Source organism: Calidris pugnax, unplaced genomic scaffold (assembly GCF_001431845.1).
Source record: "Calidris pugnax isolate Ruff unplaced genomic scaffold, ASM143184v1 scaffold39, whole genome shotgun sequence".
Taxonomy (NCBI): Eukaryota; Metazoa; Chordata; class Aves; order Charadriiformes; family Scolopacidae; genus Calidris; species Calidris pugnax.
In genome coordinates this window covers 9,959,009-9,983,662 of record NW_015090828.1, presented here as the reverse complement: position 1 = coordinate 9,983,662, position 24,654 = coordinate 9,959,009, and the positions used below count along the sequence as shown (strand labels likewise).

Genomic DNA, 24,654 nt, shown 5'->3' with positions numbered 1-24,654 from the left:
AGGGGCCCAAAACTGGACACAGACCTTGAGGTGGGACCTCACCAGTGCCCAGGACAGGGGGACCATCACCTCTTGAGTCCTGCTCCCCACACTGTTCCTGACACAGGCCAGGATGCTGGTGGCCTTCTTGGCCACCTGGGCACACTGCTGGCTCCTGTTCAGCCCACAGGCCACCAACACCCCCAGGTCCTTTTCTGCCAGGCAGCTCCAGCCACTCTGCCCCCAGCCTGGAGCGCTGCAGGGGCCCCGTTGGTGGGACCCAAGGGCAGGACCCCTTTAATTAGATTGCATCGTTGAAGAGATCACAAAGTTGGTGTTGAGGGACCCCTTTAATTAGGTTGCATCATTGAAGACATCATGAAGTTGGTGTGGCTGGTCCACCTGAGCACATCTCCACTAAAGCTGGAATAAGGAGGGATGGAGAGCAAAGAGCTCCCAATCCCAGCAGGCAGGGCAGAGAAGCTGGGTGGATGCATGGCTTCTGCTGCAGGGCTGTGTATGAAATAACCCACCACATGCTGTTAGAGGAGACATCACTTATGCACATCGTGCTCGGAATTCAAGGCCTGAATAATTGGCCACGAGGAAGTCTGGAATCTGGTGATGATAATGGCAGGACTGTGTGTGCTGTATATATCAGGCAGATAGTGACAGGCCGTTCCTGCCGTCGGGTTTAATGTTGTTATACGTCTGTTTAAGGCACAAAGTGATTGGAAAAAATGATCTCGTTAACACATTTGCCAGATCTTTTAGTGATAAAGTGCTACAGTTTATTACAGCAAGGGGAAGACGTGATGTAAAAGTCCCCTGGCCCTAAATGGAAGCTGTAACTGATGTACAAAATCCGGTTCAGTTAATTCCGTATTAATTTCTTTTTGTTTGAGTGATTCCTCTTTGCGCTCCCCCTCCCACCCTCATCTGGGATATGCCTGAAGGCAGAACACGGGTTGGAGAAACTCATTACTTTTTGAGCATCCACCGGGACTATTAAAAGTTGACTGCAACAGATGAGGTTAAAGAAGATTGAGCCTCACCAGTGATCCACATCCTGCTGGCAGATTTGGGTGGGGAAGAACCATCTTCAGAACAAAAAAAAAAAAAGGGGGGGACTGAGTTTTAATTGAACATTTTAATTGATCACACCCTAAGCACTAATTATGGCCTAGAAGATTCCCTAGAAATCCCAGCAAACACCAACATTCCTGTAGGTGGTATGTATTTGAAAGTAGCAGAGCAAGATAAATTCTCATATATTAGCTTAATTTGGAAAAAAAATTGTGGCACTGTGTTGTGGTGGGTTAGAGCGCCCAAAATGGAAACAAATCTGAAATTCTTTGGTGGGATGGAGGGGAAAGAGGGTAGTTTTGCTGTGATGGGTGGCTGCAAAGTGATGCTTTTGCAAAGTTCTGGCTAAATAAACCATGACAACGTAGATTAAACACAATGAAAAATAAGGTACTGGGCTGTCTCGGGTGCATCTGAGCTGGTGAGCCCCAGCTTGTGAGTTATCTCAGTGTCATAACTGGACTGGGACAGAGTTGGTAATGATTTGTTTAAATTTACTGAGTGAGACAAGAGCTGAGTCTGGAAGAGAATTACCCGAAGTCCGGGTCTGCTCCTCTCCTCTCCAAGCACGGAGAGCACTTGGCAGCCCTGGAGGAACGTCCTCTGGCCAAATTGGTGCTAAACTGCATGGAGCAGGCTGAAGCTCTTGCTGCCACATTGTTTTCTCTTGATTGTCATTAGAAATACCAGATGGTGTCTTGCTTTTGTGCTGTAAATGGAATCAACTTTGTTCAAGAAACATCTTCTCCTCCTAACGTCCTTGCCATGACTTTTGGTAAAAGGAGCACCATGAAGCTCATAGCTAGAGGTTCCCAAGAACTGCATTTTGTTCTTAAAATGGCAAGAATTGTGGAAAATTGCTTTTGGATAAAGTAATTCTGAACTTGTGCCTTTTTTATTGGGCTTTTGTGTCTTCATTAACTGGTCTTTGTTTTTCTTTTTGTGGTTTTTTTATGTAGCTCCCCAGAGGAATTTTGAAATCGCCTTTAAGATGTTTGACCTGAATGGTGACGGTGAGGTGGACATGGAAGAGTTTGAGCAGGCAAGTTGAATAATGGGTTGACTTCTTTAATGCTATGGGATCTTAGTCATTGTAATTTCTATTTGTGGTTAGTGCTGGTTTGCATATTTCCTTCTATGCTCTGCTTTTTTTTTTTTTAACTGGATATTTCAAGACAATTTTTCATTCAACCAGGCCACTGTAAGTATAAACTCCAATTTTCTGTGACTTTGTCACCAAGGTATCTTTATAAGATGTCACCTCCAAAGCAGATAAAGAATTGTCTGATGTCATTTAATTTTGATCCTACTTTCTTCCACAGCTTTTACTGCATTCCTTAATTTTGTTTGTCTTCAGAGAATAACCAGGGCGAGTCTGCTTCAAAGAAGACTTTCAATGTAATCTTAAAAATGTGTTTATTGAGAGTGTATTTTCATTAGTTTCTTTCCCCTATCTCTTTCAATGTTTTATCAACAGGGAGTTTGATGGAGGCTTTTTAATGAGCTTTTAATGAGCCTGCATAGCTGAGACTGGTGAGGTCCTCCTATAAGCTATTGTTTGGGGTTGTGTTAGAGTGAGAACAGATTGAAGACTGGAGCTGTCAGTGGGGGAAAAACATCTGACATCCCCAGGCAGAAGTGTGTGGAAATCTTCCCTACATAGAAAACACCCTTAAGGCTTTGGGAACTCAAACATCCTGAAGGTGCAAAGCTCCATGTGTGGCTATTCATGAATGTAAATGTGTTTGCAAAGAGGGGAACTGGTAGTTGGATGGGGACTCGCCACCTCTGTTATCAAAGAGCAAGGAAGAGGAGATACACACCTAATATTCATGTGGCCCCTGGCACTTTTGTGACCCCCTGTCCCTCAGGGCTATGCATTGAACGGGCAAGTGGAAGCTGCTACTTCTGGGCAAAGGAAATGAGTCTCTCTGGTTTAAAAAAATAACCTGCCCTTGCAGGGTTTATTTTTTTTATGCTGGAGGACATCCGTAGTTGGGGAAGGTGAAAAGCTGGGTACTGATATGTGAGAACAAAGCAGCCCTGAATAATCCAGTTAAAAATTCTTATTCATTGGTTGGTTGAATGACTAGTTCACTTCAGAAGAGTCCATAAGAGGTCATGCTTGGGGCACTTGCTGTAATTGGGAAGAGCTAGTGGCAAAGCAGCTCCATTAAATTAATCCTCCCCCTTTTAATCTTCTGCTGTCATCCTCCTTAATTTATTACCTGTGTCTATGATGTCATTATTATGAGTTTGCTCCAGAGCTGTGTAATACATCTGGTTAATGATACGTTTTTAGATGCAAACTTTGGACTATGAGGAGAATGGGAATATGTTTATCTCCAAAATGATATCTCTTCACATGATAGCTTCTAATGTAAAGCTTCTTAATTTTTCTTCAAGTGCAAATCTCAGTATGCAGCTGTATCCAGGTTATTGTGCTGTTTGGCACTGCCTCTTTGCAAACTACTGATTTATCTACGAAAAATGCCAAGTTTCCTATTTTTGCAAGTAAGAAATACCGTTCTTCCTTCTGTTCGCATTGTGCATGGGTATAGCTCTCTCCACTGCAGCTATCGGATAATATTTAACAATTCAAAAGGTGTTTTGCAGTAGTTACTGGTGTTCTAAAGTGCAATCAATTCCGGTGATAAATAAATTTAAGAAAAGTGGAGAATGGTTAACTGCCTACTAAAAATGCAGTGATGCCAAGGTGTTACCTGAAACAAAAGCTCTTGAAACCAAAAGTAGTTTAGAGAGGCAATATGGCTTTATTGGACGTTGAGTGCTAGGTGGAAATTCACAAATATAGCACACTTTACTGGGGATATTTACCCATTATTTATACACTGAAGATTCTCATCTTTCTGCCTACGTAATCCGTAACTCCACTTGGGCTGACACATTCCCAGGATGACCCAACAGCCTTTTTGCACGTGCACATTAAATTTTGCAGCATCTGCAAAACACATCTGCGCAGAAGTGAGCTCCTTGGTGGTCATTTGGGTAGGGATACCCTTCCTTCAATACCTTTTAAGGTATTCAGTCATCTCAGGGCAGTAAAAGTTTACTGTAAGTTTGCCAGCTCCTTGAGGATGATAAGGATGTTAGTAGCCACAGCTCTGTCCTAATTGATAGAGTACTGTGTCCAGCTTTGGAGTCCTCAACATAGGAAGGACATGGACCTCTTAGAAAAGGGTCCAGAGGAGGCCATGAAGGTGATCAGGGGGTTGGAGCACCTCTGCTGTGAGGACAGGCTGAGAGAGCTGGGGTTGTTCAGCCTGGAGAAGAAAAGGCTCCAGGGAGACCTGAAAGCCCTGGCCACAGGAGAGACAGACTTTATCAGGGAGTGGAGTGATAGGATGAGGGGTAATGGTTTTAAACTGAAAGAGGAGAGATTTAGATTAGATATTAGGAAGGAATTCTTTGCTGTGAGGGTGGTGAGAGCTTGGCCCAGGTTGCCCAGAGAAGCTGTGGCTGCCCCATCCCTGGAGGGGTTCAAGGCCAGGCTGGATGGGGCTTGGAGCAACCTGGTCTGGTGGGAGGTGTCCCTGCCCAGGGCAGGGGGGTGGAACTGGATGATCTTGAAGGTCGCTTCCAACCCAAACCATTCTCTGATTCTGTATAGGAGTACATACTTTGACAGATGAGAGAACCTGGAAGTGATTAACTACATCTTGTTATCCCATCCTTATCACTATCAGCTCAGTGACCAACTATTTTCTCAGCCAGTAAGGACGTTAGTAGGAATGAAACAACATTTTAGTGTCCATATTGTTACAAACAAAGCAGAAGCCTGTCCTTGGTAAAGAAGGTACTTATGCAGGTTTTGTCTTTGGCTTTCTTGTTAGACATGTAAAGAAAGAAAGAATGTTTCTTGAGGATGGATCTTTCAGAAGTGCTATAAAGAGGAAAGTACAAAATTGAATTAAATTACTTCAAATCATCTGGTAGGCAAAGGGAAGTTATACATTCATTAAGTCTTATAAAAATCCTTAGGAAGAGGCACATTTTTTTGTTAAGCTTGTTACGTGCGTCACTGCCTTTTTGTATAATGGAATAAAATTCCTGGTTAGCATTAGAGTGTTTTGGTGAAGGCTGATCTTCCAGAGCTTTGGAGACAGAGGAGCTGTTTTGAAAAGTGAGAAGAAGCTGACAGTGTCTTTGCAGATACCACTATTAACTGATTTGCAAACAGAATTGAAGCAAAGGTGTAGCTTCAGCAGGAGGCACATATATAATATTATACACGTACATAATGTAGCACACACCATAATTTATAGGATAAATACTGTTTTTCACTCCTTATGGAAATGCCTCAGTAAGAGCAGGAATGATGGCAGGGTTTGCAGATCTGTCCCAAAAACATCTTATCTGTCAGGGGCAGCTGGAACTGACCCTTCCAGGGGGATGTGTTACTAGAGGTGGCATCAGCTTAAAAGAGCAACAGTGTTTTGGGGAGAATGGGAAGAATAAAAGAAGGGAAAGAAGAGTCATCACAGAAGCTGTGAGTCCCTGCTGGCTGGGAGCATGTGGGAATGAATTTCTTACTCCTTTTTTCACACGTCATCTTTGGAGAGAACCAGCAGCAGTTTTCACGTTAATGTCTGGCAAGAATAAGAATATTCATCAAGGAAGAAAATGATTTGTCATGATTTAGCTAATATGTAAGTTGGAGGCTTTAACTACCCAATAAGAGAATATTGAATTTCTTCAGGCCTCGCTGAAGAGCCTCAGATATTTTATTCCAGTTGATGCATGTGGTTAGCGCACAGCGCTAAATAGTTTGGTGCCTTCATCAGTATCATCTTCAGTTTTTCATCCTTCAGCGTGTAAATTGTTAGTTTACTCTTCTGGTTTTAATTAAAAACTCAGATGAAAGGTAGTAAACTCTCAAGTGGTGTTACTCGTGATTTCTGTTCAAACCATTAACTATTTTCATTGATTTTTTTCTTTTTTTTTCTTTTCCCTCTTGTCTGGTTCAAAAGATGAAACAGCTCACAAAGATTTAGGCTGAAATATGTACAAAAGCTAGGGGAGCATCTCTCGTGGGGGACAACAGCACTGGTTGGACTGGAGGACAACTCCTTGCAGTGGTTTTGTCTGCCTTTCTGGGTAATGGAAGGATTCCCCCAAAATAGGGACCAGACGAATAATTTTGGCTCCAGATGGATTTTCAAACTGTCTGATGCTTGTTGTAGCTGGGGAGAGAAGAGGGGTGTAGGATGCCTTTATAAATAACAGCCGGGGAAAGATGGGGTATGGAACAGCCTGCAGTGTGATAAACACTGGCTTCTGCAGAAACAGGGGCAGTTTTCCAAGCTGGTCATAAACTGCATCGCTTCAGACAGTTTATAAATATTTGTCTCCAAAATGTGCATGCGGAGCTTGCAGTGGAAGTGGAGCACAAAGCAAAATAAGGGCTTGCTATTTACAGTGCAAAAATCCTTCCTGGCATCAAACAAACCCCAAATTTTTATTTTTTCTTTTTTTTTTTCCTCTTACCTGACCTGGTTTTCTTTGTAGTGGAAGAATAGCCAGTAGGCTGTGGTTCTGAGGCCGTGTTTCAAGGGAGATGAGCCCAGCCAGCCATGGGCAGCGTTCTCCTCCGGAGCATCCCCTTTGGGGTTGTTCCAGCGCTCGCTCTCTTGTTAGGAAAAAAGTTGAACACGCCGTTTTCCATGATAATGAGGTTCTGGCCTCCTTTTGACAGCTGCAGCTCTTGCCAGCTGTTTTTCTTCCTCCCTTCCAACTTTTTTTTTGGCGGGAGGAAGAGGCTGAAGGCAGAGCAGTGGTTGCTGGAGCTTGAGGAAGCCTGTGCCATCAAGGGTGAGGGCTGGGCAGCATGTTGGGTGGCTGTTTTTTTCCCCTCATTTCTCCCGTTCATCCTTAATGTGAATCCTTCTGCTGCCTTATTGGAAGAGATCAATTTATACAGAGAATAAGTCTGGCTTCTCATATCCCAGCAATAATCATTCAGATGAGGAACGAGGTAATGGGATATTTGGGGATGGAGAGAGGAGACAAATGTGCGTTTGGTTTGGCTGCTCTCCTAAATTAGCACAGGACCCTTGAAATAACAAACTGCTGGATTTTTCAGGCTGTCGTATCCTTCAAGTTTGCCCATTTACCATGTTGTAGAGGGTAGGGAGGTTGTCCTGCACGTCCTTGCCCTGTCTCATAGTACCCACTCCAGTTGAGCGGTGCCTTCGAGAAGGTACAGGGCACTGCTGAGAGCTCAGGGAGAGGAGGAAGAGGTGGCCATGTGCCACAGCCCCAGGGATGGAGGAGCAGAAAGCAGCAGGCAGCAAGGTCGAGAGAGGTGATTCTGCCACTTTACTCTGCTCTGGTGAGACCTCACCTGGAGTATTGTGTGCAGGTCTGGAGCCCTCAATATAAGAAGGACATGGACCTGATGGAGAGGGTCCAGAGGAGGGCCACAAGGATGATCAGGGGGATGGAGCACCTCTGCTACGAGGACAGGCTGAGGGAGCTGGGGTTGTTCAGCCTGGAGAAGAGGAGGCTCCGGGGAGACCTAATAGCAGCCTTCCAGTACCTGAAGGGGCCTACAGGAAGGCTGGGGAGAGCCTGTTTAGAAAGGCCTGCAGTGACAGGATGAGGGGCAATGGCTTCAAGCTGGAGGGGAACAGATTTAGACTGGAGATGAGGAGAGGGTTCTTCACTGTGAGGGTGGTGGAGCACTGGAACAGGTTGCCCAGGGAGGTGGTTGAGGCCCCTTCCCTGGAGATATTCAAGGTGAGGCTCGACAAGGCCTGGGCAACCTGGTCTAGTTGGGGGTGTCCCTGCTGACTGTGGGGAGGTGGGACTAGATGGCCTTTGGAGGTCCCTTCCGGCCTGGGCAATTCTATGATTCTATGAAGGGTGTACTTGGGTAGAAATCCCCTGGTTTTGTGCACAAGGGGAAAGGAAAAGCGCTGTGAGCTAACTGGGATTGGTGTGAAATGTGGTAAAGGGGGAGTGGAAGCTCCAAAATGTGTGTAGGCTTTTTTTTTTTCTTCCCCGTGGTTGCCTCTGCTTTTTCTCCTCCTGCATCTTCACTGGGAACAAGCTGCTCTCTGCTGACCAGGCGCAGGATCAGCGCTGAAAGGCTCATCTGAAAACTGGGTGAACTGTGTCTTAAGACTCATTTTAGGCATTTTATACTTTTCTGTCTTTAAGGAGGACTCAAAAAAAGCCAAATTTTTTGAATTGTCTTGTCTTTTAAGAATTACTTAAGGCAAATAGAGAATGACTTACCTGAGCCTGGAGTACTTTGTACTGATACTAGTATAAATCCCAGTGGTGTTTTTGATGCTAACATCTTCCCTCTTATTTTTAGGTCCAGAGCATCATTCGCTCCCAAACCAGCATGGGCATGCGCCACAGAGACCGCTCTACAACGGGGAACACCCTGAAAACTGGCTTCAACTCTGCACTGACAACCTACTTCTTTGGGGCAGATCTGAAGGGAAAGCTGACCATCTCCCACTTCCTCGACTTCCAGCGCAAACTGCAGCACGATATTCTGAAGCTCGAGGTTTGGGTTATTTTTACACTCAGGGGAGGGCAGCGCAGCGTGGACTGTGCTGCATGATGTGGTTTCTGTCAGGAAGAGTTTTTGGGAAGGGTTGAGAGGGGGTTACTACAGCTGTGGCTCCTAGCACTCGTGGATCAAACCTGTTGTTGAAGTTCTGATGAGCTTTTCGCTGCCTGTGGTGCTCCCCAGGAACATCTCCAGCTTTTGTTGGTAGCTGCTCTTTGTGGAGTTGCAGCAGCAGCTGGCAAGCATCCCAGGTGCATGTCCCTCCATGTGGTGCTTGCCTTGCCATCGCCTTGGCACTGCTGATGGAGATGATTATGAGATGCTTTAGAAAAAGCACAGCAGAGGTTGTGAGTGGGCTGATGCTGCCTTACTGAGGAAGGTTTGTCGCAGTCCTAATGAGTGAGCTGTGCCCTGAAGGACCAGGGTTTATAATCTTCCCAGAACTCCTCTCTTCTTTTGTCCCCTCCTTCTTCTTAGCTTCATTATTTTGAATATTTCTGCTACGTAAATGCTCAAGCCTTGTTGAATCCTGCTAAATAGGTGGCCCCTGTTATTTGACTTTCCCTATTTTCTCCTGGATTAGTGTGTTTTGTAAGAAATGTTGTCCATCTCTTCTAAAGTTTTTGCCTTTCAGTTGAATTGAAGATCTCCCTTTTTCCTTTGCATTGCCATGAGTAATCAGCAGCTCCCAGTCTCCTGCTCCTTGTCACACAGCTTGAATTTAAGCACCAAGCTTCAAAATTTTGTTGGTGTTTTTTTTTTGTTTTTAAATCAAGTACAAGAACAGCAACAGGAACTCCTTGGTCTGTGTCTCAGCTCCCAAGCAGAGCTGACTCTTGTTAGAAACGGTGCCCTTCTCTGCAGTAGGCTCAAAGGTTTGACCAGGCTTGAGCAAAGCCAGGCTTTTATTTGTATCAGAAATGGGGATTTGTGCACAAGAAGATCCCTGCACCACTATAACCTCTTAAGACAGTGGTATTTGGAGTTCACTATCATTTCAGTCTGATGTACAAGTGTGTGTGTGCTCAGGTTGTGTGATCCAGCTAACAGCCAGCATTTTATTAAGTTCCTATTAAGTCAGTCATTGCGGATTTAACCTGAATTTATTCCCTCTTTTATTGGGAGTTTTACGAACCTAAGTAAGAAACTGTCTCAAGGACTAGTTGTTTTTTTTTTTTATGAAGGTAATTGTCCAGTTCACTAACTTCATGTAACTGGTCATTAAAGCGAATGGTGTGGCTCAGCATTTGCAGGGGGAATAGGTTGGTGGAAGAAAATATTCTTGGACTGGAAAGTGTGGATTCCTCAATGCCTCTACAAATTGAAAACAAATGCAATACTTCTTAAGAAAAGCTGAAACATGAAGGGAAGAGAAATAGTTTCCTCAATGCCTCTACAAATTGAAAACAAACGCAATACTTCTTAAGACTAAGAAAGATAAGCTGAAACATGAAGGGAAGAGAAATAGATTATTCTGTCCTCGTTGGCCATTCTGCTCCAGTTTCCCCCTGCCACATTTGCTCCAGGGACAGGCAATGAGGAGGCACAATGAGGAGTGTTATTTCTGACCCTCTGCTGGAGTCCTGTGCCCCCTCCACAGGTCCCCACTTAGCTCATTATGAAGCAATAGAGCTTTATTTTCAGTTCCACGGTACTTGTTCTTCTTTTCCTCCTGCAACAGTTTAGTGTTAATTGAGTTTTTAGTGAATTCAGTCAATTGTACGTCTTTCTGGTGAATGTTAGTTGCCTTTCTAACAAGTTATTTATTAATTGGGGACAGTGCAAGATATTTATGTTTTGGTAAGTTAATGAATTTCATAAATGCATCGTTACTGAGTTGCTGACAGCACCCTTGAGCACTGTACCGTGCTGTGCTTTGCATTTTTGATACTTGTTTGAACTGAAAAATTGACCTATGCGAAGGTAACAGTTCTGTTCTGCCAGACTTAATATTTTCCTGAGTTCATGATACTAAAGTACGTGATTTTTCTGTTCATAGTTCTCATAGATTTAGGGAATAGAGACCTATTTCTGTCTTCAGCATTATGCAACGTGGCCTCTCCCCTCTTCTGCTTTTATGTCTTTTGACATGATCTCTCACCTCCTCTCCTTGCTTCGCGTTTGATCTGTTTGTTCACAGTTAAGCAGCTTTTCCTACGAGTGTCTAGTGGGTTTGCATGGCTCCTTTTCCAGGGAGTGCTCTAATGAACTCAGCCACTTTAAAAATGTGGTAATGCAGAGAAGAGACATCCTTCAAGTCTTGACCCATGCAAGTCAGGAGAGTCTGAGAACCGGTGCTAGGAAATACTGTGCTGCAGAGCATCAGGTAACTCATGTAGATGATACTTAATGACTTCCCTTGTTTCATATGTCTAGTTGGGTGAGGAGCCTGTGAGCACAGTAGTCCTTCATTAGCCTCGTGCTTGACTGCCCATGGAGATCATCTCTGGGTCCTTCTCTTAGCATGACTACCATTGCCAGTGGACAAGAAGGAGCAGAAAAGAGCTGGTGGCAGATCTGCCAGGGCCTCAGGGCTCAGCTGAACTCTTGTACTGAATTTCACTGAATTTCCCTGAATTTTTAGAGTTGGAAGGGACCATAGAGATCATCTAGTCCAACTCCCCTGCTGAAGCAGGACCACCCAGAGCTTGTCAGAGCATGTTACTCAGGAGCATCCAGGTGGGGCTTGAAAATCTCCAGAGAAGGGGACTCCACACCCTCCCTGGGCAGCCTCTGCCAGGGCTCTGTCACCCTCACTGTGAAAAAGTTCTTCCTCATATTCAAGTGGAACCCTTTATGTTCCAACTTGTGCCCATTGCCCCTTGTCCTCTCACTGGTACCTTCATCTACTCGTCCTTTGCTGGCTTAGCAAAATTAGTACATGGTCTGAAGCTGGAATGTTAATTTGAAAGAGGTTTTTTTCATATTTGGTGTCTGAACACCAGAAAAGGCTTTGGGGAAATGCACTTGGAGCAGGTCTGAAGAATATCTCCAGGGGCTGGTGCAGCCCCCGAGTGACTCTGTTCTCAGACTGGGACACTTGCTTTCTCTCTTGCAAAAGAAATCTACTTTAAGTAAGAGCTTTTTTAGAGCTGTTTTCCCTGTGGCTCAGGATCCAGGTATTTCTGCAGTTAATACACTGGAGAGCTGGTTTCTTCTGCTGACTGAAGGTGGAACAGTAGTTTCTGACCATCTGAACCCACTTTCCTCTTACTGATTTTAGTTCATTTTTTTCATGCAAAAATATTAATGAATGTTTCTTGTTAAGATTGAACAGAAACTTTCTCAGAGGGATTAGATCAGAGCAAACACTGAACATTTCAATATTCCTTATGACTGAAGTGCTGACAGCGTGTTTAAGCTGCTGTGACCTGGTGTATTTGCCTTCCCTTCTGCTTATTTTTTTTTTGATGAAAGTACGTTTTCCATCGTTTTATGGAAACTCAGCAATTGGCTCAGTTGCAGAAAGGCAAGTATGAGGAAAGGAACCACAGCCAGAGGGAGAGGAGAAGCTTTTAAGGCCTTATTCCAACTTTTTGTGGTTTGGCTCCTTTCAGAATGTAGTGGTGGCCCGGGTTAGTTAAGGCTGAGCCCCAGGAACAAGCCCACTGAATGGGGCAAGCTCCTGGCAAAAGCCCTTGCCATTTTCTTACTGCATTCATGCTGCCTTGCATCAGTGTCTATGGAAAGACTGCCTTTCTGCTTGTCTCTTGGCATGACAAATGGTGACAAGTTAGCCTGGACGGGCTCTGCAGCTCTAATGTGTCCTATTAGGGCAGGCAGAATTGGACTCGAGCGGTGGATTTATTTTTATGTTTAATTTTTTTTTTTTAAGTACTCTGCAAGTTAGGGAGATGGATGGGACTTGACATCATTGTTTAGGCTGTTTCTGCTTGTTAGTGTCTGTCCTAGATAGCCCTGTGTCCTTGGTGGACCAAGAGAAATCCCAGCCAGCCTGTGTGTCTCTTCTACTCTAAATTTTTCTGTGATTCTGTAAGTGCATGTAAAAAAGATGCGTTAGCCCTTTGTTCCCCACATCTGTGTCAGCCCTGAGCAGCCTCAAACCTGCTAATAGAGGGGATTTAATCTGCATACTTAGTTGCCTTTTATTTCCTCAGGCCTCTTTCTGCTAGCAGTGGGATACGCATGGCGCAAGACCTTAGTTATAATTTTATTATTTTTTTTTTTTCCCAAATTGCTCAGATTTCTATAGCACATCGTTTCCCTGATGGTTGCTCAAGGGAGGGTGTTTGTTCTCAGTTGAATTGGTGAAGCTGGTTACTAATCCAGCCCTGCTCCCTGTAGGAGTGGGGCTCTTTTCCCAGTGGGAGATGCCAGGGCTGGAACATCAAGGTTGTGCTTCAGGGCTTGGAGCAACCCCACCTCTCAGTCTGGTGTGAACCAGGGTCTGCTCTTGGAGGTGGTGGGATGCAGCTTCCCATGGAGGAGCTTGCCAGGTAGGTTGAAGTGTCATCCTCATGCAGATGTGTATCATTATCATAGAATCATAGAATTGTTTAGGTTGGAAGGGACCTTTAAGATCATCCAGGCAACCATTATTATACTTAAAGGGATTTTTGTTTACCCAAGGATCAAGGGCACCCCAGTAGTGGTCTCTCCCCAGCAAAAGCTCTCCCAAGCACTGGAGCAAAGAGAAGGAAAATGGGATTCTGTGAGAATATGGCAAAGGTACCACGTCACTGCTGCCATCTGAAAAATCACTTATTTTATGTGTCTGTTCTGTGACAGGTGATGTGAGAGTCACTTCTTTACCCTGGAAACTCCTGTTGTCATGACCAATGCCGGTAACGGTTCCTGCTTGGTTTGGTTTTTATGAAGAAGGGATGATGGATGTTCTTCCATCTGCACATATCTTGTTAAAAACTCCTAGATTTTTTGGATTTCAACCTTGTCTTAACAAATATTGTGGTTTCAGGAAGCCTTTCTAATGCTTCACAATCTGGTTTCAGGGCAATAACTTGAGTCAATATAATAAGTGCCTTTCTGTTCTGAGTCCTGTGGCTGGGGTTGTTGGTATCTGAGTCATCTTGTACTAAATATTAAAAGCTACTGTGTTTGCGGCATCTTCTGACAGAGGCACAAAGCACTGGTTACCCAAGGTTTTTTTGGGTTCTGCCTTGTTTTTATACTGGCTTGCAGACTGATACAGACTTTCAGTGATTTGTTAACGTAGGTAACAAAGTTTGCAGTAATGAGTTCTGCATCTACTGCAGTGATTTAGGTGAAGGAAAAGAGTTTGTTAACGTAGGTAACAAAGTTTGCAGTAGTGAGTTCTGTATCTACTGCAGTGATTTAGGTGAACAAAGAGAGTAACTTTAAATTGTTTCGGCTGGCCTGAAAAATGAAGTCTGGCAGTGTCAGAGTGGCTAAGCTTTGTAAGGAAAGGCTCCAAACTCAGACTTCTTGGAGATCAATTTGCTATCAAACTTACACAAGTCTTTTTTTTATTTTAAGTCACCCTAATGGCAGTCTCTGTCATGGTTAGCTGTTCTGTTTCACAATGTTGTCCTTACCTGCTGATCTGCTCACCATCAGCTTCACTGCTGGCCAGGCCAATGGGGGAACAATGATGTAGGATGGAATCTTTTATCTTCTTTTTTTTTTTTTTCTTCATTAATTCCTCCTTCTGCATCCTGCAATGCATTTTGTATACTTGCATGGCTCTGTCAGTTCTATATCTAGATCTATATCCTCCATATCTAGGTCTCCTCCTTTAGTCCCCTGCTTGCTTTCTCTTTCAAATGGTCCTGACATATGAAAAGCCAAACCAGCTCCTGTGAAGTTGTCTCTTTAATGGGCCAATTAATGGCAGAAACAAAACTTGCTTGGGTTCTGTGTTTGTGATTTCCTGACCTGGTTGTATGGCAGTGTGCCATAGAGAAGGAAGAGAGGATGGGCTGGTCATGAAATACAGAAAGGCTAAAGTGCACCTCCCGGGTGCTCTGTTTGTCCCAGAGGTTGAGCAATTCAAGGGGAAGGTGAGTTTGGGGATTCAGCACCAGGCTGGTTAAGGTGCACCCCATGGCTTGAGGGCCCTGGGGAGCACAGATGCTGTAGCTGGGTCATGAGCAGTGGGTGGGAGACACTGCAAGCTCTGGGGGTGGTGAAGGGCAAACAATGGCTGCTGTGAGAGGGAATGGGTAAAGCACAGAATTAGAGCAGGGAGGGGAATATTAATAAGCTGAAAATACAATTAAAAAGCAGCAGCTTTTTAGGCAACCAAAGAAAAACTTAGAGCAGCTTGACTTCTACGTCTGTGTTCTGGTGCGTTGCCTAGGAGCTTCTGCTCTGCTAAGACAACAGACCAAATGTGCGCTGCCGGCGCAGCTGTGGGGTGGATGCTGTGAATCCAAGAGACACGGGAGACCTTGGTAGAGGATCAGATGTGTTTTCTGCAGGGAGATCTCCTGTGGTGATCCTCTGCTACCCAGTTGTCCCTTTGAGAATTAGAGCAGGGAGGGGAATATTAATAAGCTGAAAATACAATTAAAAAGCAGCAGCTTTTTAGGCAACCAAAGAAAAACTTAGAGCAGCTTGACTTCTACGTCTGTGTTCTGGTGCGTTGCCTAGGAGCTTCTGCTCTGCTAAGACAACAGACCAAATGTGCGCTGCCGGCGCAGCTGTGGGGTGGATGCTGTGAATCCAAGAGACACGGGAGACCTTGGTAGAGGATCAGATGTGTTTTCTGCAGGGAGATCTCCTGTGGTGATCCTCTGCTACCCAGTTGTCCCTTTGTGGTATTCATAGAATCATAGAATGGTTTGGGTTGGAAGGGACCTCAAAGATCATCTAGTTCCAACCCCCCTGCCCTGGGCAGGGACACCTCCTACTAGAGCAGGTTGCTCAAGGCCACATCCAGCCTGGCCTTGAACCCCTCCAGGGATGGGGCAGCCACAGCTTCTCTGGGCAACCTCGGCCAGTGTCTCACCACCCTCATAGTAAAAAATTTCTTCCTGAGATCTTCGTATTACATATGAAGTTCAGCCTGAAGCTCCTTCTCTTGGTCAATCCCAGCTTGCAGAGGCAGATTGGGAATGAAGGGCTCAGCAGATGAGATGTCTTGGAGATCATACCTGTCTCTACCCGAGTCTGAGAGCACACACACTGTGTCTGTCCCACTGTCATTACCCCCTGACTCTAGCTTCAAGGTAGGTTGATGGCCACTAACCTTTAAACAGCAGCTCTGGAAGGGAAGAGGATCTTGACATTGAGGTCTTTTTCCCTCAGAAGTCCTTACTAGAGTCAGGGATGGACAAAGCTGTGATGGGTTTAGTGCCAAGGAAAGAGGAGTTATGAGGCTCATTCCCACAGATCTAGACACTCCCTCTTCTGCGTTTAATGTGTTAGAAGCTTTAGGGGACAGAAATTAAGCTGATGACCATGGCTTTGTGATGGATAGCTGTGAAGGTGTTGTGAGGGAAGAGGATCTTGACATTGAGGTTTTTTTCCCCCAGAAGTCCTTACTAGAGTCAGGGATGGACAAAGCTGTGATGGGTTTAGTGCCAAGGAAAGAGGAGTTATGAGGCTCATTCCCACAGATCTAGACACTCCCTCTTCTGCGTTTAATGTGTTAGAAGCTTTAGGGGACAGAAATGTGATGAATAGCCATGAAGGTGTTGTTGATGACAGTATTTTGTGACTTCTCCTGTTAAAAATGGAATCATCTGACCACCATGAATAGTTTAATGTCGGGGAACTCTGTAGTTAAGGAGTCACAGCCCAGTGTATACATATGTAAACTGGCAATTTCTAAGCAGGCAGTTGAAATGGTTTGCACAGCTCATCATGTTTTTAATGGCACTCAAAGCTTCTGGCAGCCTGCTTCTGTCCTGGTGTGTGGAAAGGGTCATGTGAAGCTTCCAGGTTGACCATACTGCCTCAGTTAGGGTTTGGGGGGGAAAAATGGCATTTGGTTTTTGTCCAGTGTTGGCCAAAAATTTGGTAATAATTCCGTGTGGGATGTTAGTATGGAAAAAAAAATACTAGGAAAAAAGTTACAAGGCCATGGCATGTGCAGCTTAAAGGAAAAGCAGAAGGGAGATATAACTGTCTCAGTAAACATGAGGATCCACCATAAAGGAAATTGAGACAAGTAATTTTCATTAATGAGTAATGACAGAGCAAGTAATGAAAGGCTTAAATGTGCACCAGAGAAAGTTTAGTTTAAATACAAGACAGGTTGGATTTCAGCCCCTTTTTTCTTTAAGAAGGGAGAGTGCTGGTGGGTGGTTCACCATCATGGGTGACCTGCCGAAAGCTGTGCTTTGTACTTCTGTCAGAAGATGCTGTGAACGCTGTTCCTAACTGATTTCTACCCAGCACAGCTTGCAAATCAGCTTTGAAATCAGCTGTGCCAGAGAAATCAAACCCTTCCTTCCACTCTGAAATGTGGAGGAAGAGTCAGGTATCAACTGTTGGGTAGTTTAGGGGGGCTCATGACCATAAGAACTCATTGAGCATCTGCAGGTCAGCTTTGAAAGGCTTGGTGAGACATCCTGGAGGTGCTGACTGGTGTGCTTCAAGGAGTGATGGGTGTGCTGGCCCTGGGGCTCTGCTTCAGTCAGCTCCATACTCAGCAGGAAGACCATGTCTGGCCGTGTGGTCATCTTCAACATACCCTTTGGATTGAAATCAAGTAAAAAGCACTCAGGCAGCCACTTCTTAAATTGTGTCTTAGCTGTAACTTGGGTCTGCTCCACCAGCAGTGACAAGTGAGCAGCTGCAGTGCTATGTCTGTCACTGACACGGGGGGGTTAAAGGCAGTGACACTGAGCAGGTACCCAGCATCAAGCTGAGAATGTCCTGTGGTCAGCAGACCGAGGTAGTCAGTGATCCAGAAGCATGCCATGGGTGTGACAACACAAGTGTGTTGAGGTGCTGGAGCTGCTTGTGAGTATGGCTGGGACATTGCTGGAACCCACAGGAGAAGCTTTGCCATCTCCTCATTAGGGATGGGGGCTTCATGGACTGATGGATGCCACCATCACGATGCCGGGTGAGAAAACACACAGTTTGGTACGTGCTGCTGCTTTGCTTGTATTGGAGCTGGGTGCATTGAATAAGGTTGATGGAGCAGCTCTGCAGGGGAAGCCATTTAAGGGTTTTGTTGGAATTTCTATTTATTGCATCGTTAGTAGCAGTTAGAGGGTTTTGCTCTGTAACAACAAGCTCCTTTGGTTTATGAAGTGTGTGTAAATCCAGTCCCGAGCTCCCGCAGTGCAGCACGCTGAGCCCTGCGCTCACGCAGGCACAAGTGCCTTTGGTAGGACCCCTGTAAATTAAATCCCACGGGTGATATTTTGGTTAATTACATTGCCTTGAGAGTGTGTGTGGAGATTTGCATTGCTGAGTCCGTAAAGTAGAAGGGCTAAGCTAGATAGTGTAGATGTTTTGTTTGTGTGTGCACAACTGAGTTAACCAAGAGCTGGGTAGTTCCAACAGTTGATGGGTAAGAGGCTGGGGATGTCTGCATGAACGTGTTTATCAGTCTTATGAGGGGGGGCTGAGGGAGCTGGGGGTGTTGAGCCTGGAGAAAAGGAGGCTGAGGGGAGACCTTCTGGCTCTCTCCAACTCCCTGAAAGGAGGGTGTAGCCAGGGGGGGTCGGTCTCTTCTCCCAAGGAACAGGCCATGGGACAAGAGGAAATGGCCTCAAGTTGCACCAGGGGAGGTTCAGGTTGGAGAGTAGGGAAAATGTTGACAGGGAAAGGGTTCTGAGTCCTTGGACTGGGCTGCCCAGGGAAGGGGTTGAGGCCCCATCCCTGGAGGGATTGAAAAGCCGGGTTGACCTAGTGCTTAGAGACATGGTTTAGTGATGGGTTTTATCAGAGTGAGGTTGATGGTTGGACTAGATGATCTGAAAGGTCCCTTCCAACCTGGACAATTCTATGATTCTGTGTTGGGACTGCAGCCGTAGGACTGTGTTAGCTGAGTGATGTACCTGGGCCTGTAAGCCCCATCAAGAGGAAGGCTTTGGGCTAACACTAGCTCATGCCTGGCAAGCTCAGCACACACATGGGATTTCATGCTGGTGCTGGGTCTCGTGCTAGTGCAAGGTGGGAAAGGCAAGAACTGTTTCAGAAGTTTTCTGCAGCTTTGTTTTGTTCCTGTGGCACTTGCAGTGTCCTGGTTAGCTGACAAAAATCAAAGTAGATGTTTAGGGCTACGCATTTTCTGTCTTCCTGTGGACCTTCAGTGACAATGGGAATGTGGGCAATGTGTTTTATTAATCACAGAAAAAGAAACCCAAAACATTTATCACCCAGCGGGCTCGCTGTGCTTCCTTGAGAATGTCAGCCAGCTTCTTAAGCACGACCCAGAATAAATACCAGTGGAGTCCTGCATGCTAACAGTGTGCTAAAATAGCTGGTTGGGAAGTTTGTGATGAGCAATTCTCACAGCAAGTTATCTGGCTTCTGCCTCGTCCTTCTGCTAAAGGAACAAACCCTTCAGTCCTCTTGCTCTTTTTCCCCTTTCAGGTTCCAAAGACAGAGCTGTTCTGCACCTCCACGTGTTGCTGTCTGTGCTTCAGCTCCTGACTTGGCTTCTGTTGGTGCATTAGAATCACTGTCCCTACAGAGACCAGCAGAGGCAGTAACTGGACCTGCTGGAGGCAACTTCTGAAGAGAAAGATCTAGGGGTCCTGGTGGACAGTAAAATGACAATGAGCAAGCAGTGTGCTCTTGTGGCCAGGAAGGCCAATGGGATCCTGGGCTGCAGAGGGAAGAGTGTGACCAGCAGGTCAAGGGAAGTCATTCTCCCCCTCTACTCTGCACTGGGGAGGCCACAACTGGAATCCTGCGTCCAGTTCTGGGCTCCCCAGTTCAAGAGGGACAGGGAACTGCTGGAAAGAGTCCAGCGAAGGGCAACAAAGATGATTCAAGGATTGGAGCATCTCCCTGATGAAGAAAGACTGAGAGAGCTGGGACTCTTTAGCCTGGAGAAGAGAAGGCTGAGGGGAGACCTTATTAATGCTGACAAGTATCTCAAGGGAGGGTTGAAGGAGGAGGGAGCCAGACTCTTTTCAGTGGTTCCCAGTGAGAGGACGAGGGGCAACGGGCACAAGTTGGAACATAAGAGGTTCCACTCAAATATGAGGAGAAACTTCTTCCCAGTGAGGGTGGCAGAGCCCTGGAACAGGCTGCCCAGGGAGGGTGTGGAGTCCCCTTCTTTGGAGATTTTCAAGACCCACCTGGATGCTCCTGAGTAACATGCTCTGACAAGCTCTGGGCAATCCTGCTTCAGCAGGGGAGTTGGACTAGAAGATCTCTATGGTCCCTTCCAACTCTAAAAATTCAGTGAAATTGAGTGAAATTCAGTGAAATTAAGGACATGGGAGCAGGACACAGGCACTTCCTTTTCCCTGTTACGCTGAATCAAAACTGCTGCAAACTTATTTTTCTTGGCAAGTTGTGTGCCAGTATCAAGCAGAAACAGTGTAAACTCCAACAGGCAGCAAGAGAGCTATATTTCTTCATAAAACTGTGTATATCAGTTCCATGGAGATTTTTATTTGTGTTTTTTCAGAGTAACAGTTTGGCTCTGGTGCTTGTGGCTCTGCCATCCCGTGGGTATCCCTGTGGGGGGAGCTGGGAGCTTGTACTGCTTCTCAACTCTGCTCTTTTCTCATTCAGGGAGTGTGTAGAATGGAAAAGCTGCTCTGTTCCTCACACCAAGGTGCCAGGAGCATTGTCCAGGGCAGGAATGGCAGTAGTGGAGCCAGGTCTGGAGAGCAGCAGCAGGAGGCAGCTGCCTGTCTCTTCCCCCTCTCCATCCCAACACTCTGGCTGGTGCTTCCCTATAATTTATCAGACGTGTCTCTTCCCCTTAGTATTACTGATCCCTGGCCTTTACGTTTCCTTCTTTCATTTTTCTACCGCCTGAAATTTCAAAATGCACATCTTTTCAGAGCTGGCAAGAAGTTATTTTGATCCATGAGGAGGAATTTCAGGTGCAGTCATCTTTACATAACCCTTTTTAATCGCTCATTAAAGCGTAACAAGTGGCTGGTGATTGGAATTAATTTTTTCTTCCCCTTGCAGGCAGCAGTGCCATGCCAAGGTCAATGAAACCTCAAAAGCATCTGTCAGACACCTGCACTGCTGCTGACAGATGTACATTTTTTAACCTGGCTGCTACATATTCACTGAAGTTGCTCTCGGAGAACAGAGTGAAAAGTGCAGACAGGGAAAGCCTTTGGAAGATTGGATTTTTCTCATCCCCTTCCTTTCGTATGATATATTATTTTTTTTAAGATAAAAAAGAGAGGCAAACTGCTGCTGGTAGCACCGGGAGTGTTTTTTCCTGACCTGATCCAGCTGCACAACCCACGCTTGAGTCCAGGGGAATCAGGTAGGGGAGGCAGTGAATGGGCAATTAAATAATTTGGATGCTCTGGCTAGTTTTACGAGGCTCAGAAGTCGTTTCCAAACCTGAAGGCTTGGCCGTGCTCTCTGCCTGTCCCTGGTGGAGCAGGGACCACCACCACCAGCAGCGGGCTGCCTGCCAGCTCGGCTCAGCACACGGAGCAGGACCTGCTGCAGGGAGGCAGCTTCTCAGCCCCCTCCGGGCATCAGAGGTGGTCGTGGTGGTGGTGATGTGCTTCTCTGACCAGGTTATGCAGCTCTGGACCAAATTCCTTGAGCAGCCTGGATTCGTGCTGCCCAGCATTACTGGGTGCTGCCCAGAACAGCCTGTGCATCATGGTTCAGGCTGAGTTGAGTATTTCCTCCTCCACCTCCCTCCCCATTGCTTTTCTCCCACTGGTGGTAGCTCAGGGAATCCTTAGAGCTGTTTCCTCGACTGGTTTTTATCAAGTAATATATTTGGGCTTTGTGGACCCCATCCAGTGGCTCTTTGGGTCCTGCCAGTGCAGTACTCTAGGCTCTGTCTGCTGCAGGCTGCCTTTCACCTTACAAAACCCAGTGGTTTAGATCCATGTGTACTGGAACTTTTCAGCATAATTTAAAAAAAAATAATATTTTGAAACCTTTGATCTCTCCAAGTATAAAAAGCATTCATAAATTTCTCCCTCATTTTCTTTTTTTTTTTTTGGCAATAATTTGGTGCCTGTGCAAAACACTACAACTGACTCCCAAATATATTAAATTTTTTTTCAGACAGAGGAATTGCTGGGGTTTAGGAAGATATACAGGGTTCCCCCCCTCTTTTTTTCTTTTTCTGCCTGTGTCAGAGTTGTATATGCAACTTGACAAGAGATCCTGGCAGCTTGCTTCTCCAGAACAGTAAACAGAGCCAGTACTGCAGTAGTTTGCAGATAAATAATGTATTACAGCCTGTCAAATAAAGCTTTGAGCATGTACCACTTTAAAGGGTCATATATTGTGAATCTGAATATTACCCTACAAATCATTGTTTTCCAGAATCCTTTGGATTCCTCGTTACACACCCTGTGACTCTCGGAACAGGTCACCTTTTTCAAGTACCCCTAAACCTGACAGAATTAGTATTAGCAATATTTCTGCGAGTGCTGTTTGTTTAGCCAGCGTAAATAAGCCCAGAAATCATTCCTTGACACTTTTCTCTCCATCCAAAAGTCCTTGTGGATTTATTTCTTCTGCTGTCTCAATTGGAAATCAGAAGGGGCGCACACATGTTTATTTTTCAAGCTTGCTTTGAGATTTTAGGGAATGCATGGTTTGTTTGATTGGTTTATAGGAGAAGCTTTCCTAGGAATTTAAGAAGCTGTTAAAATAGAGCCAGGCATTTTGCTAAGAGCATAGAAGTTATATCGTTGGGATGCCTGGTTGCAGTTAGTTTGAAGCTCAAGAATACCTACATCAAATTTACAGAACTTAGGATTATTTTCAAAAAATAAAAGAGCATCCAGTTTTCAGTGCCACTCCCTGCCCCAGGCAGGGACACCTCCCACCAGCCCAGGTTGCTCCAAGCCCCATCCAGCCTGGCCTTGAACCCCTCCAGGGATGGGGCAGCCACAGCTTCTCTGGGCAACCTGGGCCAGGCTCTCACCACCCTCACAGCAAAGAATTTCTTCCTGAGATCTCATCTAAATCTCCCCTCTTGCAGTTTAAAACCATTGCCCTTCATTCTATCACTCCACTCCCTGATCAAGAGTCCCTCCCCATCTCTCCTGTAGCCCCTTTAGGGACTGGAAGGGGCTCTAAGGTCTCCCTGGAGCCTTCTCTTCTCCAGGGTGAACAACCCCAACTCTCTCAGCCTGTCCTCACAGCAGAGGTGCTCCAGCCCTCTGATCATCTGGAGATCATCTGATAAGTCCAGGGAGTACAGCTTCAACTCCCAAAGCACTGACCAAGCTGATTTTCCCCATCCTGTCACCCGGGGCTGCTGGAAGGATTGCACTGCAGAGGTGTAATGGACAAACAGCATGGAAGGTGCTGCTGCTTTGTCTTTTGTCGCTGCTTTAGGAACACCACAGCTGCATCTCTGTCGTGCTGTGTCGTGTTACAGCTGGGTGTTTGCCTCGTGCATTGATGGGCGTCTAGGCTCTTCCTGATTTTGGTTTGTCTTAAACACCATTTGAACTTAGGCTGAGCGCAGCCACTGGAAGCGTGTGGTGGGCAAGAAGGCCACCAGCATCCTGGTCCTCCATCTTTGCTCTCCATCCCTCCTTATTCCAGCTTTAGTGGAGATGTGCTCAGGTGGGCCAGCCACCCCCCACAGCAACTTTGTGATCTCTTCAATGATGCAACCTAATTAAAGGGGTCCTGCCCTTGGGTCCCAGCAACGGGGCCCCTGCAGCGCTCCAGGCTGGGGGCAGAGTGGCTGGAGCTGCCTGGCAGAAAAGGACCTGGGGGTGTTGGTGGCCTGTGGGCTGAACAGGAGCCAGCAGTGTGCCCAGGTGGCCAAGAAGGCCACCAGCATCCTGGCCTGTGTCAGGAACAGCGTGGGGAGGAGGACTCGGGAGGTGATGGTCCCCCTGTGCTGGGCACTGGGGAGGCCTCACCTCAAGGGCTGTGTCCAGTTTTGGGCCCCTCACCACAAAAAAAGACCTTGAGGGGCTGGAGCGGGTGCAGAGAAGGGCAACGGAGCTGGTGAGGGGTCTGGAGCACAAGTCTCCTGAGGAGAGGCTGAGGGAGCTGGGGGTGTTGAGCCTGGAGAAAAGGAGGCTGAGGGGAGACCTTCTGGCTCTCTCCAACTCCCTGAAAGGAGGGGGGAGCCAGGGGGGGTCGGTCTCTTCTCCCAAGTCCCAGGCAATGGGACAAGAGGAAATGGCCTCAAGTTGCCCCAGGGGAGGTTCAGATTGGAGAGTAGGAAACATGTTGACACAGAAAGGGTTCTGAAGCCTTGGACTGGGCTGCCCAGGGAAGGGGTTGAGGCCCCATCCCTGGAGGGATTGAAAAGTCGGGTTGCCATAGTGCTCAGAGACATGGTTTAGTGATGCTTTTTATCAGAGTGAGGTTATGGTTGGACTAGATGATCTGAAAGGTCCCTTCCAACTGGACAATTCTATGGTTATTTTCATAGTCATCTTCAGCAAACAAAGCAAGCAAAACAAGATCAGCCACTGATGAGTGTACAGACCAAACGTGCCATGCCAGGTTAGGAAGAAGAAGAAATCTCACTTTTCACGCGTGAGGTCTTTACATCCAGTTGTGGTTGTACGGTGATGCTAAGCCCTCCCTGAAGGTTTTGGTGGTCTGACATCCCTCCCTGGGCAGTTGCAGAGCTGGTGTTGCTCTCTTGGTTATTGCACCCCAAACCTTCAGTTTAAATGACATTCCCTGGTTTCCCTGTTGTTTCTCAGATGGGAAAACTCTGTATTTAGGAGGTGGATGGTCCAAGTCTGTGGCAGCATTTGCGACGCTCTATCTCCGTGATTAAGGAGGACCCAGAGGAGGTCCTCCTGCCCTTGCCAGATGGCTCCATAGCCATCAGAGTTGTTTTATTTCCCAGCAAATGAGCCTTGCAGCTGGTGGTGGCAGAAGGAGTGATGAAAGGAAGCCAAAGTCTGTGTTTAAGAAGTTCCAGCCTGAGTTGTTTTTTGTTGTTTGGGGTTTTTTTGTTGTTTTGGTGTTTTTTTATA

General features: G+C 46.1%; 1 protein-coding gene across 4 annotated transcripts in view; it reads left to right on the top strand.

Annotated features, from left to right (window-relative positions):
* MICU1 (mitochondrial calcium uptake 1) overlaps positions 1 to 24,654 on the top strand; it is a 125,129-nt gene that overhangs the window by 74,201 nt on the left and 26,274 nt on the right. For all 4 annotated transcript variants that reach the window (XM_014940505.1, XM_014940501.1, XM_014940503.1 and 1 more), the window contains 2 exons: positions 2,025 to 2,107; positions 8,408 to 8,605. In XM_014940505.1, the coding sequence (XP_014795991.1) occupies positions 2,025 to 2,107; positions 8,408 to 8,605 (281 nt within the window). The remainder of the gene's footprint in view (positions 1 to 2,024; positions 2,108 to 8,407; positions 8,606 to 24,654) is intronic.